The 13,079-nt window shown below is 37.8% G+C and overlaps 3 protein-coding genes across 3 annotated transcripts; 1 reads left to right on the top strand and 2 right to left on the bottom strand.

Annotated features, from left to right (window-relative positions):
- Positions 1-73: 73 nt before the first annotated feature.
- Positions 74-3,142, top strand: LOC126370086 (acyl-CoA Delta-9 desaturase-like). Its single transcript, XM_050014805.1, has 6 exons — positions 74-318; positions 448-578; positions 806-1,011; positions 1,258-1,443; positions 1,694-1,889; positions 2,606-3,142. The coding sequence occupies exons 1-6, from the start codon at positions 78-80 to the stop codon at positions 2,840-2,842; spliced, it is 1,197 nt and encodes a 398-aa protein (XP_049870762.1). The 5' UTR covers positions 74-77; the 3' UTR covers positions 2,843-3,142.
- Positions 3,143-3,224: 82 nt separating this feature from the next.
- On the bottom strand, positions 3,225-6,245 carry LOC126370412 (CLIP domain-containing serine protease B9-like). Its single transcript, XM_050015250.1, has 6 exons — positions 6,198-6,245; positions 6,050-6,116; positions 5,757-5,940; positions 5,306-5,508; positions 4,574-4,767; positions 3,225-3,404 (listed from the first exon to the last, which is right to left on the bottom strand). Exons 1-6 carry the CDS (start codon positions 6,243-6,245, stop codon positions 3,225-3,227), a joined length of 876 nt encoding a protein of 291 aa, XP_049871207.1.
- Positions 6,246-6,337: 92 nt separating this feature from the next.
- LOC126370109 (trypsin-1-like) lies at positions 6,338-12,851 on the bottom strand. The gene is made up of 7 exons (XM_050014842.1): positions 12,651-12,851; positions 12,160-12,232; positions 11,327-11,489; positions 9,349-9,554; positions 8,546-8,751; positions 7,601-7,658; positions 6,338-6,566 (listed from the first exon to the last, which is right to left on the bottom strand). Exons 1-7 carry the CDS (start codon positions 12,789-12,791, stop codon positions 6,445-6,447), a joined length of 969 nt encoding a protein of 322 aa, XP_049870799.1. The 5' UTR covers positions 12,792-12,851; the 3' UTR covers positions 6,338-6,444.
- Positions 12,852-13,079: the final 228 nt, after the last annotated feature.

The raw sequence follows: 13,079 nt of genomic DNA, 5'->3' as shown, positions 1-13,079 counted from the left end.
TAGGCAATTATATCTCACTGTGGCATCAGTTTCTTGTGATACACAGAGTTCTATTGAACAAATAAAAAAAAACAAGAATGACGGCATCGGAATTTGGGTATCCCAAAACCAACGGATTCAGTGAAAGCAAAACTGAGAAGAACAAAATATGGAAAGAAGACTCAGTTATCAACGCTAAACTCATAGGAACGGATTACTCATACAAACATCAAGTTGTTTGGAAAAACGCTATAGGATTTTTAATACTCCATATCCTCGCTCTATGGGGACTTGGTATTCTTCTCACGGGGGGTGTCACCTTGAAGACATTTTTATGGAGTAAAAGCCTTGTTTTATCTCGTTATAAAATAAAAATATAGATAATTATTCATCAGTCAAAAGTTTGACTCATTCTACAAGTAAATAATTGTAGTGCCACGCGTTTTAATAGTTTTGTACTATTTACAGGTGTTTTTGTAGCGTTCATAAGCACTGAGGGAGTGACCATAGGAGCACATAGATTTTATACTCACAAATCGTTTAAAGCAACGTCTTTCCTTCGAGCAGTATTTTTATTGGCGCAGACAATCGCAGGACAGGTAGATAATTTTCATTTTTTTATAAATTTTTTGTTTACAAATTATAATGTGTCACTGTTTTTGAATGAGATTGGGTTAAAATGTTCAAAAAACTTTATTCCACTCTGCTCTTCAGAGCCATCGTTTACTCTCAACTCTTACTCGTGGTGAATTGAACCCATATTTTGAAAGAAAATGAGATGGCCTTCTTAACACTGACAGACTATTCTATTAAATTACATTTTCAGAATTCTATGTTTATTTGGTGTCGTGACCATCGCCTCCATCACCGCTACTCGGACACCGATGCAGACCCTCACAACTCCAAGCGAGGATTCTTCTTCTGTCACATCGGTTGGCTGATGACCAAGAAACATCCCTACGTCATAGAACTAGGAAGAAGAATTGACATGAGCGATCTCGCGGCTGATTGGATGGTCATGTTTCAGAAAAAGTGAGTATTAGTTCAGTTTAAGAAAGCAACAAATTCGTTCTCTTCCTCTGGAGGCTTGGAGACCGACTGGATGGTTTGATCTACTGCAAAAGTATTTGGAGCTTATGCTTGAGATGGTCTTCTCAACGCTTTAACGAAATATCTGTGCAACATTCTATTCTGTGATGGACTTAAAATAGATTTAGATCTGTATGTCATACCGACATGACCAAACTTGAATAATCTGAACTGTTCTTTCGCCCTCAGATACTACTATTACCTGTACTTACTCCTGGCGATCCTGATCCCCGTGTGGGTGCCGGTGCACTTCTTCGGAGACTCCTGGTGGAACAGCTTCCTAGTTAGTTACGTCTTCCGCTACGTCTTCCAGCTCAACGGAACCTGGCTCGTTAACAGCGCCGCCCATCTCTACGGCACTCGGCCTTATGATAAGTTAATAACTTTCTTTGGACAGTTATAAAGTCTGCTCTTCGTTCATGATTTATTATAAACGTTTGGATTTGAAAATATTGAATATCAGTCTTTTCGAATGAACACGTTTGATTTTAAAATTGATATTTTTTGTGTTTTTTTATTCACATTGTGTTAAGAAGGCCCTATGTGTTTTATAAGATATTGGTGGACAAACTACTGCTCAACGATGTTCGAGACTTTCTATACTTTAGCAATTATTTTATTCTAGGAGCCTGCAGCCCGTGGAATCCTGGTTCGTGTCGTGGCTGAGCCTGGGTGAGGGCTGGCACAACTACCACCACGCCTTCCCCTGGGACTACAAGGCGGCTGAGCTGTCAGAGCTCTTCAATTTATCCGCTGATTTCATCAAGTTCTTCGAGAAGACCGGACTAGCTTACGATTTGAAAACTGCTTCACCTGAGTTGGTACGGTATATTTACTTACTAATTTCTTCTTGCTTTACTTATATACATTATGCTAAGATGCTACAGTTCCGGGTGACATTAAAAGGAACTGGTTAAAGTTTGCTTCAAACCTGGTGTCTATGAATCTATTATTGATAGATATAATCTACATTAACTGCGATCACTCTGCGTTTATTAGTAAAATAGAGATCTGGAATGTTAATTTATAGAGTACACTAGAAGACCACTTTCAAGAACACAGACTGTTCATTCCAAACAGTAGGTACTCATATGACACCTAAATCAACACATGGCCTATAGACGTCATGTCGTTAAAAGTGTAAGAAAATAAAATCAATTCCGTTCGTCGACCTGTAAATTGCCAGAGAATAATTAATATTGCACTAAACATTGGCACTAGACTTACTTATTAACATTTAATAAATGCGTCATTCGCAAAACTGAACTTCTTTGAATTTGGTCATTGACGCATTTAAAAAATGTCATGTCCTACGCAAAAAGAAATGACATCTAATACAAAAACAGGTGACTCATTACAATGAGTCACAGTGAGTGTGAATAAGATGTCATACATGACATCTTCTATCCTCTGCCGCCATAGGTCTCTCTCTACCTGTAGCCGCTCAATTAACCCTGTAACGAGGGTTGATGAGGTTGGTTATCCGCCACATAACCCACACGATAGATAAAGGTGTCTCATACATTTTTTATTTCAGGTGAAGAACAGAATCCTTCGCAGCGGCGACGGGACGCACTATGAGTTGGGGAATGAGGGGGCTCGGAAGGCGGTGACAGCTGTGGGTCCTCTTCACCCCCTCAATCCGTCCTACAACGTCACTTACCTGCCTCCCGACGCCGTGTTGCAGCAAGAGGGTCTTCCACTCTTCCATGAGAAAGACGTCTTCAAAATTGAAACAAGCACAAACGCAAACAGAAAAGTCGCTTCTGGCTAATTTGCTACTCATAACCCCAATGGTTTTTCTAGGCGAATATTATGATCTCCGAAAGTTTTATGAAAGTGAACGTAGAAAGAACAATATTTTGTACTCGGCTGTACAGTATGTACAATTAAGATTTTTGATAGAGCTTATGAATTTTAAATAGTTAGATTTAAATAAATTATGTATTTTTTTTTATTACGTTTTCTATAGTTAGACACCAATTGTATTGTGTTAAAATAATGATTAGTACGATCTAAGTGCCTTAAGTTAAGTAATCACTTGTCCTAACTGTGCCCTAATAAGTAATATGTAAATAGGTATATTCAGGAACTAAATAAAATGCCGGCTGTTAGAAAATTTTGTCTTTAATTTGTGAATTGATTCAAACGTAGCTCTATATACTGAAACACTGGCAGTCATCCCGGATTTGCTCATAAATCCAAGCAGCATGGTACGCCACTTTGGTATAATATGGTGCTGAAGTGTGGTCACAGTTTGCCGTTGTTACCACTCCCACCAGCCGGAATGATGAACTATAAGGTTGGCGTGACATAACCGGGGCACCTACATCATCCTTGCAAAAAAAGACTTAAGCTGAAGTACATCAAGATCTTGCTTCTATGCTGTTCTGGGAGCAAATAAAAACATAGAAAACGTTCAGCTGCTTGTCTTCCCGGGCATGTCGTAAAAACCGACAGAGGGATTGTGTCCTCTAACATGATGGACTAATGACATGTTATGGGCGATAGGCTGATCCCTTATCACCATAAGGTTCATCATATCCAGCTTACGACATCGTATCAACAGTGGCTGCAAGTTGTCTTTGATTACTAGTGGCTCTGCCCACCCCATTAGGGATTACGGGCGTGAGTTTATGTATGTATGTATGTATGTATGTACATCAAGATTCTTGCGAATCGTACAAAACTGTGAATTACCAGCGTGTACATACGATGTGGAAGAATGCAGTGAGTTAGCCTTAAAAATGTAATAGTAAAGAAATAAACGTGAGTCCCATTGAAAGCTGCAGCCTGCATGAAGATAAAAGTGACAATAAAAGGAGAAAGCTAGTACCTCGGTACCAACGTTGTGGTGTAAAACAAAACAGATATTTTAAATAGAGTATATCTTCTTCGTCTTGTATATAGTACTTGTACATTGTATTGCAAAATATCAGCGTCTTACCTAAATACCTCTCACAGGTTAATAAAAAATCTAATAACTATTTGTGACTTATTGTGCACAATAATGAAACTGTCAAATCTTCAGGTCAGGTACGGACCCTGCGAAAACCGAGTTAGCGCTAGGTACCTAGATGATGATGTTCCAGCGAACCAAAATACAGTCAAAATTTTCAGTTTTAAATATGGAATTACAATCATTATCATAAAATAGAAAAGGTTGTTTTTTTTTTTTGCAATTTAAAAAAAAAATCTGATGACTTCATCGGAATAATTTGGCGCGTAATGTGACGGAGTTTGTACAATTTGGAAAAAATTTGGTTTGCTTTCATCTATAATAATAAAATTATTTATTAATCAAACAAGGTACAATTTAAACTGTTAACAGCGAACCCTGCACTAGGGATCACCCTGTATGGCAGTGGCTCAATGTGATACAATATTCGCTTAAAATTAATAAAATTATATATCAAGTCTGGTGGGAACGTAGCTTACTAGTAAAATAATTTTCTTAATACAGTTAAGTATTAAGAAAATTAGAACAAAGAAGATCTTCACTCACCTCACAAACAATGCTCTTTATCCCCAAAGGCCCGAGACATCCTTTATTAGGTGTGATTGTATCACTATTTCTATTTAATAGACATGTCCAGACAGGCAAAATAGGAAGTGTAGCGACTCGTGGTGTACATGATACAGAATTTGGTGCCCATTTCCAAGATAGTGTACTCGCCACTTGGTCTGATTCCAATGTTCCTGAAGTAAATAAAAATATATTTGACGTTTTTATCGTTAATATCGTATTACTTTAACCTAACAGTCAGCAGCAGTAACTGTCAGTACTATTTCGATACGGAGGATAAGAGTCCTAGTTCGGCTTTGAAATGGACTATTTTGGGCGCCAACGCACTCGCGTTAGACAGAATACTGCGGCGCGAAACGCAAGAGAGAAACCACTGCCATATTTTCCTCTAAAAAAGTAGCATGGAGAATGCTACACCGACAAGAGCGTGGCTCTTACTTTGCGAAGTGATGTAGAGTCAAAGATAATTGTAAAATTGCCCTTCAACAAGTTTATCCTTCAAATGACTTTGAATATGTCTGATTCTACGCAATAGGATTCTTTTGTCTTTTGAATAATGTAGGTAAGTATCTATTTCAAATCAATATTTTTTTGATTACTTATGTGTGAACCCTGTGAAAACAGGATAACGCTATGGAGATGATGATTTTTGGCTACTTACGGAAATCAGGCATGGATATAGGCGATAGATGATGATTTTTGGCTACTTACGGAAATCAGGCATGCATATAGGCGATATGAATTGGCTGAATGGCACAACATGCCTTAGTCGTAATAGAGCTATGTCATTATAGCTGTAGCCTGATACATAGGCCGAATGTAATATCACTGTCTCTATACTACTGCTGAGTGCTGGATTCCTGGTACATCCATCGTGCAAGCCAAGGGTTACCGATACACGGTTTGGCGGTATTCTGGAATGTAATATTACTGTTCGTTCGGAATAGATTATGAATATTGCAAATTGTTTAATTGTTTGTTTATATATATTATGTTTATTTATATATATATTTCTTGGAGCAAATGCACAAAAAATCGCGTCAAACGAATAACAAAAATATTTTTACGCAGATAAATAGAATGGAATTATGTATTATGGACTTAAGAATATTTTTATTTTATTTATTTATTTATTATAATATGTATTGAACAATAATATTACCCATACAATGGCGATGCAGCGGTAAGAACATGTTTGTCAGATATGAGTGCGCCTGCGATGGTTCTATTGTCAATCTTTATTGAAGCCAACCAGGGAAATTGGTGGGGAGACACAGATTGACCGTCTAGCAGACGAACGTTGCTAAAACTGTCAGGAAACTGCGTCACACCGCTCACACCGCATCCTAAAACATATTAACATAATATTATTATCAGACCATAACAAGCCACAGAGTAAATAAAAAGGACACCCTGGTCATCGAAGAAATTAAACAAAAAAAAAAAACAACTCACGACATAAACACAACTTCTGGTATCTTAAAACATGGCCGAATATTCCTCCCGTTCCGAAAAAGGCAGACTGAAAACAAAAATGCACTTTATATTCTTATCACAGTAATGTATAAGTTGCTATATGTCACAAATACAAAATGATACTCACCGAAAATTGCACAAAGTAAAAACCGAATAGCAAACTCAAAGGAAACATGTTACCATTAACACTAACCATGGATGGATGGGCAAGCAAATTTTGGCAATGGCAAAAGATGGTATTTCAAAACAACATGTCACATGCGGGTTATTTATATTTAATTCATTGATAATAGTAGTACTTAAACTAAAAGGGCGCATAAATAACCTAAGTATTGCTACATAGTATTTGTGATTGTTGAACAATAGATTGTCCTTCAGTCTGCGCAGAAGCAACCGTGGCGTGCGTTGTGTCGGATCCAGTAGAGGTATTTCGTAACGCGCGTGTAGACCCCGGGGTACCCCACTCGACCGCAGCCAATACCCCATGATACGATTCCTGATAAAAATAATAATAATAGTTCAACGGCCTCCGTGGTCCAGTGGTTTGAGCGTTGGGCTCACGACCCGGAGGTCCCGGGTTCAAATCTCAATGGGGACACGTCACGAAAATCACTTTGTGATCCCTAGTTTGGTAGGACATTACAGGCTGATCACTGTGACCGAAAGAAAAATGGTCCATGCTTCGGAAGGCACGTTAAGCCGTTGGTCCTGGTTACTACTTACTGATGTAAGTTAGTAGTCGTTTCATGAGCCATGTCAGGGGCCTGTGGCGGCTCAATAGTAACCCTGACACCAGGGTTGATTGGGTTGGTAATCCACCTCACAACCCACACAATAGAAGAAGAAGAAGAATAGTACACATATTCACAAATTAAATGGAAACTTTTATCTACTACACCACACTACTTTTTATTGATAAGACTTATTGTAGATTTTCCTCGGATGACATTTACCACTTAGACAGAATCATACATACATCCTACATACAGAATCTATAACGTGACTCACTGCTGAAGACTGTCATCAGTCACCATTAGAAGGAATAGACCATACTCCACCGTGCTGCTCCGCTGTGGGCTAGTGTAGGTATTTGGGTCTATAGTACTACTATAGCCAACTCGTTTACAACCATGACAATTGTAGGTACCGTCAATTTTACGTACATACATACATACATAAATTCAAGCATATTTCCTAGCAGAGACTATATAATTCCATTTCCTTCGATCCTGACACATTTCTCTTGGTTCAGAGTAGATCGTACTAAACCTTTTCTTTCTCTAAGAACATCGCCAATTTGGTCAATGTAAGTCCTTCTAGGTCTTCCTCTGCCAGTCCTACCATCAACTTTCGCTTTATAAACAATTTCTATTATCCTTCATCTGCTCTAAGTGTCCAAACCAACCTAACATTCCCTTCTCAATCTTAGTCACTATATCGTCTTTTACACCACATCTATGTCTTATATCACACTGTTTCTCAATTTTACGTCGTATACTTACCTACTCTTAAAGATATTTTCATACTTACCAAGCAGTTCGTAGCGTTTGTCTCCTCTTTCAGCTGTTAATGGCCCACCACTGTCACCCTAAACAAAATAATATAATAGTTATTAACTACAATCTTATCTTTCATTAAACTTAAGGCTTTAATATAGTCCCCTACTACTCGTAGGTACTTCAGTACCTGGTAACATTTATAGCGTAATAATTATCGCTCATTTTTTATCCAAGTTCCTGAATTTGATATCTAGGTACTATTTATCTAATGCCTTATTCATTACAAAACTAAAACTAAAAATAATAGATACCAGATTTAAAATATAGTCCGTAACATGAAAAAAATCCACAGATTTTAACGGAAGTGATCTATCTCTTTAGTCTTTATTTTGTATAAGGCGGATAACGCTTGCTGCAAACGTGGCTGAGAAAGCGATACAAGAGGGCCACGGCGCGGTTTAACACAAAAAAATCTTCCTCAGTGTACATCAAGCTTACCTTGTAAGGTATCGATCGATTCCTCGTAAATATCCTCAGTATAAGTACCTATAATAAATTCTCAGGTTTTATAGACTTGACCCTGCAGCGTCCCGTTACGAGTAACTTGTAAAACCGCAAATGTACTGCCATCATGATTGTAGCTATCAAATTTAAAGAATTGGCAATCTACTTCACGACTATATCGACGCTGGAAATATGAGGGCTTACTACGGCCACTAAAATTAATAAAAAATACCTGGAGAATAAATTACTAAAGAAATATGGCCACCTATTGTATTGCATTCCTATTTCTGTACCTATGTATAAAATGAGAGGAAGGGGAAGATCAAGAAGAGCTCATGGAACAGATTAAAGAGAAGGCGAACGTCGTGTCTTATAAGGAGGTGAAGGAATTGGTCTTTGATAGACACGATAATTAGTGATGTGTGGAATAAAGAATTTGATTTGACACTAAAAATATACCATATCCGCTGACCTGGCAAGTATCCTTACCCCCTTTATCGGGGTACCCTGCGCACAACATGTTGTCCACAATCATGGCAGCTTCGTACTTGGTGCTGCGACACTCTTCATTACTGAGGATCGGGAGCTCCACATCCAGCAGGTAGCAGGAGTGGTTCTTCAGCTCGTCTGTGGACCCCCATCCCGCCGCTAAGGCTACCACACCTACGTATGTGTTGTCTATAAAAAAATACAGGATAGTTGAAAACAAATACAAACCGGGAGTTCTATTTTGAACTACGAATTGGTACTGAACCACCAAGAAGTTACGTCTGATGCTATGGTTCATTATTGCTCATTACACAATCTATTCTTCCCTTCTATCGTATGGGTTCTGAGGCTACTGACCTCATCAACTCACAGAAGAAGACTCAATATGTACCACAATCATCTCCAGGTAAGATTTCAATTGTTCTTCGCGTCGTAACATATACAGTGTGTTAGTGACACCGTAACGAAAACAGAGATAATTCAGTCCATGACTCGGAGTTGATATCAAGTGGAATTTTCCATCGCAAAAGTATGGAACTGAAAATAATTTGTGACGGAAAACTGCACATCAATTGTGAGTTCAGAATCATGAGCTGAATCATTCCCCTCAGTATTCGTTACGTTGTCACTAACAAGACCCTGTATATAATAAATGTCGCAGATACAAAATCTTCAGAATAACTACTTACCTACTGTAGACAGCCAAGTAGATAATGCCATTTGCGACAAATCTGCAATTATATTATACCTCTATAAGCTAAATACAGCAAAGAGTAACAAACCTACCATCACTGTGCGGTAAGCAGACAGGCTTCACAATATCAGTAATGTTGACCCTCTGGTTAAGCTTGAGCAAGGCAATATCGTCCTTAAAGTTGGCGTAGGTAAAATTATGGGCCACAATGTCCACCACAAAGCGGGTTACAGGTCGGTGGGTCTCGTTGCATCGATTGTGTTCGCCAAGAGTCACCTTTATCATGAACCACATCAATCTGGGGACAATCATTGTACTGCTTCAGTAAAATATTTATTGGAGAACTAATTTGGTTTTGAATATTTGGAAAAAAACTTTACAATACAGTTACAGTAATGAAGAAAAATACATTTTAGACTAAAACCTTTTTTTGACCTGACTTATTGTAGATATGCCGCAGATGGCATTAACTACTTGACCGGACCAATAAGGAGCGCTGAAGGCTCTCCGTTTAAGACAACAGGCCTGAGAGTGCCCAGTTGGGCACGAACCCCGGCTCAGGGCGTCGTCTGAGAGGAATAATATTTAAAAGAATTAATCGACCCTAGTGGGTCGATAGCGATAAGCGCTGATTCAGGAATAGACTAAAACCGGCAATGATCATAACATAGTATTCCGCCTGTACCGCCTGTAAAGGGGAAGGCAGAGGTGCATAATAGTTTATACACCAACTCTTTGCCAGCTATATTTTACCGTTACCCGGTGGTATGAGAATCTGTAAGTAAATTAATTTGAAACAATCCATTCAAGCGATAATGCCGCTATTTGCCTAGTTAAGTATTTTTTACATTTATTTTTATTATTTTGGTGCAATAGTGTGTATCTGAATTTCAATTTTAAACACTCTAATAATGTATGAAATGAATCGATCAATAAAAAAGTTATTTAAACAAAATATTGTAAGTTATAGTTCTTGTTGACAAATTTATTAAAAACATCATAGAAGGGAAGCTACAAAGAAAGAGAGGAAGGGGAAGACTAAGAAGAGCTTCCATGGAACAGAGAAGGTGAACTCCGTGTCTTATTAGGAAGTGAAAGAATTTATTAGCCTTTGATAGACAAACATGGAGAATGCTACACCGACTAAAGCGTGGCTCTTAAATTAATGAACTATCGTCAGAAAGTTCTTGTTTGAATGTTGTTTATTCATTATGTTTGTGGTACTATCTATACACGAGCTTTATTTCCCTTATTTAATAGACTGATTTTATCTTCTCCAGTGTTTGTAAAATGTCTAAGTATAATTTCTAATGAATTGAAGTCGCGACCATAAAGCAACCATACCGAATCCATTTCAAGAGTCTTACTAATTGGTTTGACGTATCTTATCGCACACGTGTTTACACACATTACATTCAGTTTACAACTACGATGATTAGGTTTTATAATTTTCGTTTATAAAATAAATCTTTTTTTCGTATACCTAAAATTAATGCCATAAGGACAACGCTTATTTTCAGCTAAACAAAGTTCAATCGAATTATTCGATAATTTAATCCATTCATTTCATCCAATTATCTTAGCGACTACTTAAACACACGTTTCCCGCTTGTGTATTTTTTATTGGTAAGGACGTAAGCCATAAATGGATAATTACAGTTACTAATGGCAATGGCCGCAAATGGCATTAACTACTTGGCCGGAGAAATGGGGAGCGCTAGGGCTATCACGGCCTGAGGGCGCGAACCTCGGCTCAGTGCGTCGTCTGATAGGATAACATTTGAAAGAACTAATCGGCCTGATTGGCCGCCTCTATGGCTTGAGTAATCGGGTCTTTATGTAATCTGTGTTATACAATGCTATGCTGAAAGTACGAGTATTATGGCACTATGACAATGAAAAGTTGATTGGCTCATCATAAAGATTCAATAAAATTGTTTTTCAGTTATTGGAAGGTAAGAATTGGTAAGAATAGTTACTTAACTAGGTGGCTGGAGTGGGTCAATGTGTACCTTTGCCTTTCCGGGATGCGTGATGTGTTATGTTGTTTTGAGTGTTATGTCAACCAACCCTTTAACGCAATGAGCAGCGGTGAGCACGTATCGATCATTGACCAATATGGCGCCGCAGTAGAACTTGTTAAAGTACGTCAATCGTGCTGTCCACGGGAACTCGTTGACGGCCGTCTGCTCACCCCCCAGGATCCTCGACGCCTCGTTGCGCTCACCACATCCTGGACAAAATATACCTCTATTCAAATATAGTATTATTCTATTGTAGTAGCCTCTATTCGAACGCATAGTTGAACAACCGGTCGAACATATTGAAAAAGTTTAGTCACTTTTAAAGATTCACGCACTTTAAGTAAAAAATAAAAAGAGTGACCCCCTTACAACTTGAAAAATAAAGAAAGCTATCGCTCTCTCACTTAATGTACGCTACTTTTGCAGGGTGTCCATGTTTGTGCATATAATATATGTAAGAACCGGCGCGCGTGTATGAAGCGATTGATGAATGTGGAGGAAGCAAGAGAAGTGTGTCAGGATCGAAGCAAATGGAATTCTATAGTCTCTGCTTACCCCGGTGGGAAATAGGCATGAGTTTATGTATGTATGTAAGAACTGTATACTTACCACCTTACAAATAAAAAATAAACCAGGGATGAATGTGGGTTTAAGTATATGACAGCCAAGCAAAATGAATCCAATTAAAGAGTGTTCGTACAAAATGTGGTGTTATAAAAATACAGAAGTAAATAAGTATTATAGTGTCTAGATATCCGGTAAGGGATCCGGTAAGGGCACTGCAACTGGCAGAGAGGACAACATACTTAAGTAATTATTATAATTTATAATTTATTTTAAGAATATTAGCTACTTAAACTACAGTTAATGATCACTTACGACAATTGCATTTGCGTCGTTCCTGATAGTCATCCTCGTCGTATAATCTCTCGGTCACATTGTCAGCATTCACCTTAAGAAATATGCATCATTAATTATTTATTAACACTTACGGGTCATTTACATCAGAGAACTTTTTTCACATAGGTGGAGTGGAGTACTGATTGTAAAACTTAAAATAGGTACCTAGATAATATATTGCAAAAATATTATAATAACTTAGTGATAAATTCTCATATCTAATGAGATATGAAAGCAGCAGTAATGAAACATACACATATACGTTCCAACTGAGAAACTTCTCCTTTTTGAAGTTGGTCAAATAACATAACATAAACTCACAAGTATCTCAATTGGGGTCGGTTAAATAAAAAGACACTTTTTTTTACTAATTTACAGGACAGAAAAAAAAATACACACAAGACACAAACGGTGTAGCTTACATTTTTTGCTTAGTTTTGTTTTGAATGCGTAAACAACAATGCACTTACCGCAATTCGAGCACACAGGCATAACACAAGAACAATTAAACATTTCCACATTTTTATACACCAAGTACACTGGCCACTAAAGAACACAATCTCCTTCAGTTCAGAAAAAAAATATTGATTTCTTTTTAAATTACAAAGCATAGAAAGATATTTAAATAAAGAATCGAAGAGCTTGGTTCTAACGCGCGTGTGAGGAGGAAGCTCGGAAGGTCTGGTTGGGAGTGCGGGCGTTGCACCCTACATTACTATGCAGCCTTTATTTGCTATTCTAAACCCTAAGCTGGTTTAGACCTCCATACATACATGCCACATACATATGTGTGTTGCCTTGCTTTTAAGGAAAATTTGATTTGACCTGGTGCATCTTTAAAACATTAATATATTTATTTAAAAATGTAATTAAAACATGTTTGTACTATGAATAAAAAT

Source organism: Pectinophora gossypiella, chromosome 10 (assembly GCF_024362695.1).
Source record: "Pectinophora gossypiella chromosome 10, ilPecGoss1.1, whole genome shotgun sequence".
Lineage (NCBI taxonomy): Eukaryota > Metazoa > Arthropoda > Insecta > Lepidoptera > Gelechiidae > Pectinophora > Pectinophora gossypiella.
The sequence above is the reverse complement of the archived record's forward strand: the minus strand, read 5'-3'. Positions and strand labels throughout refer to the sequence as shown.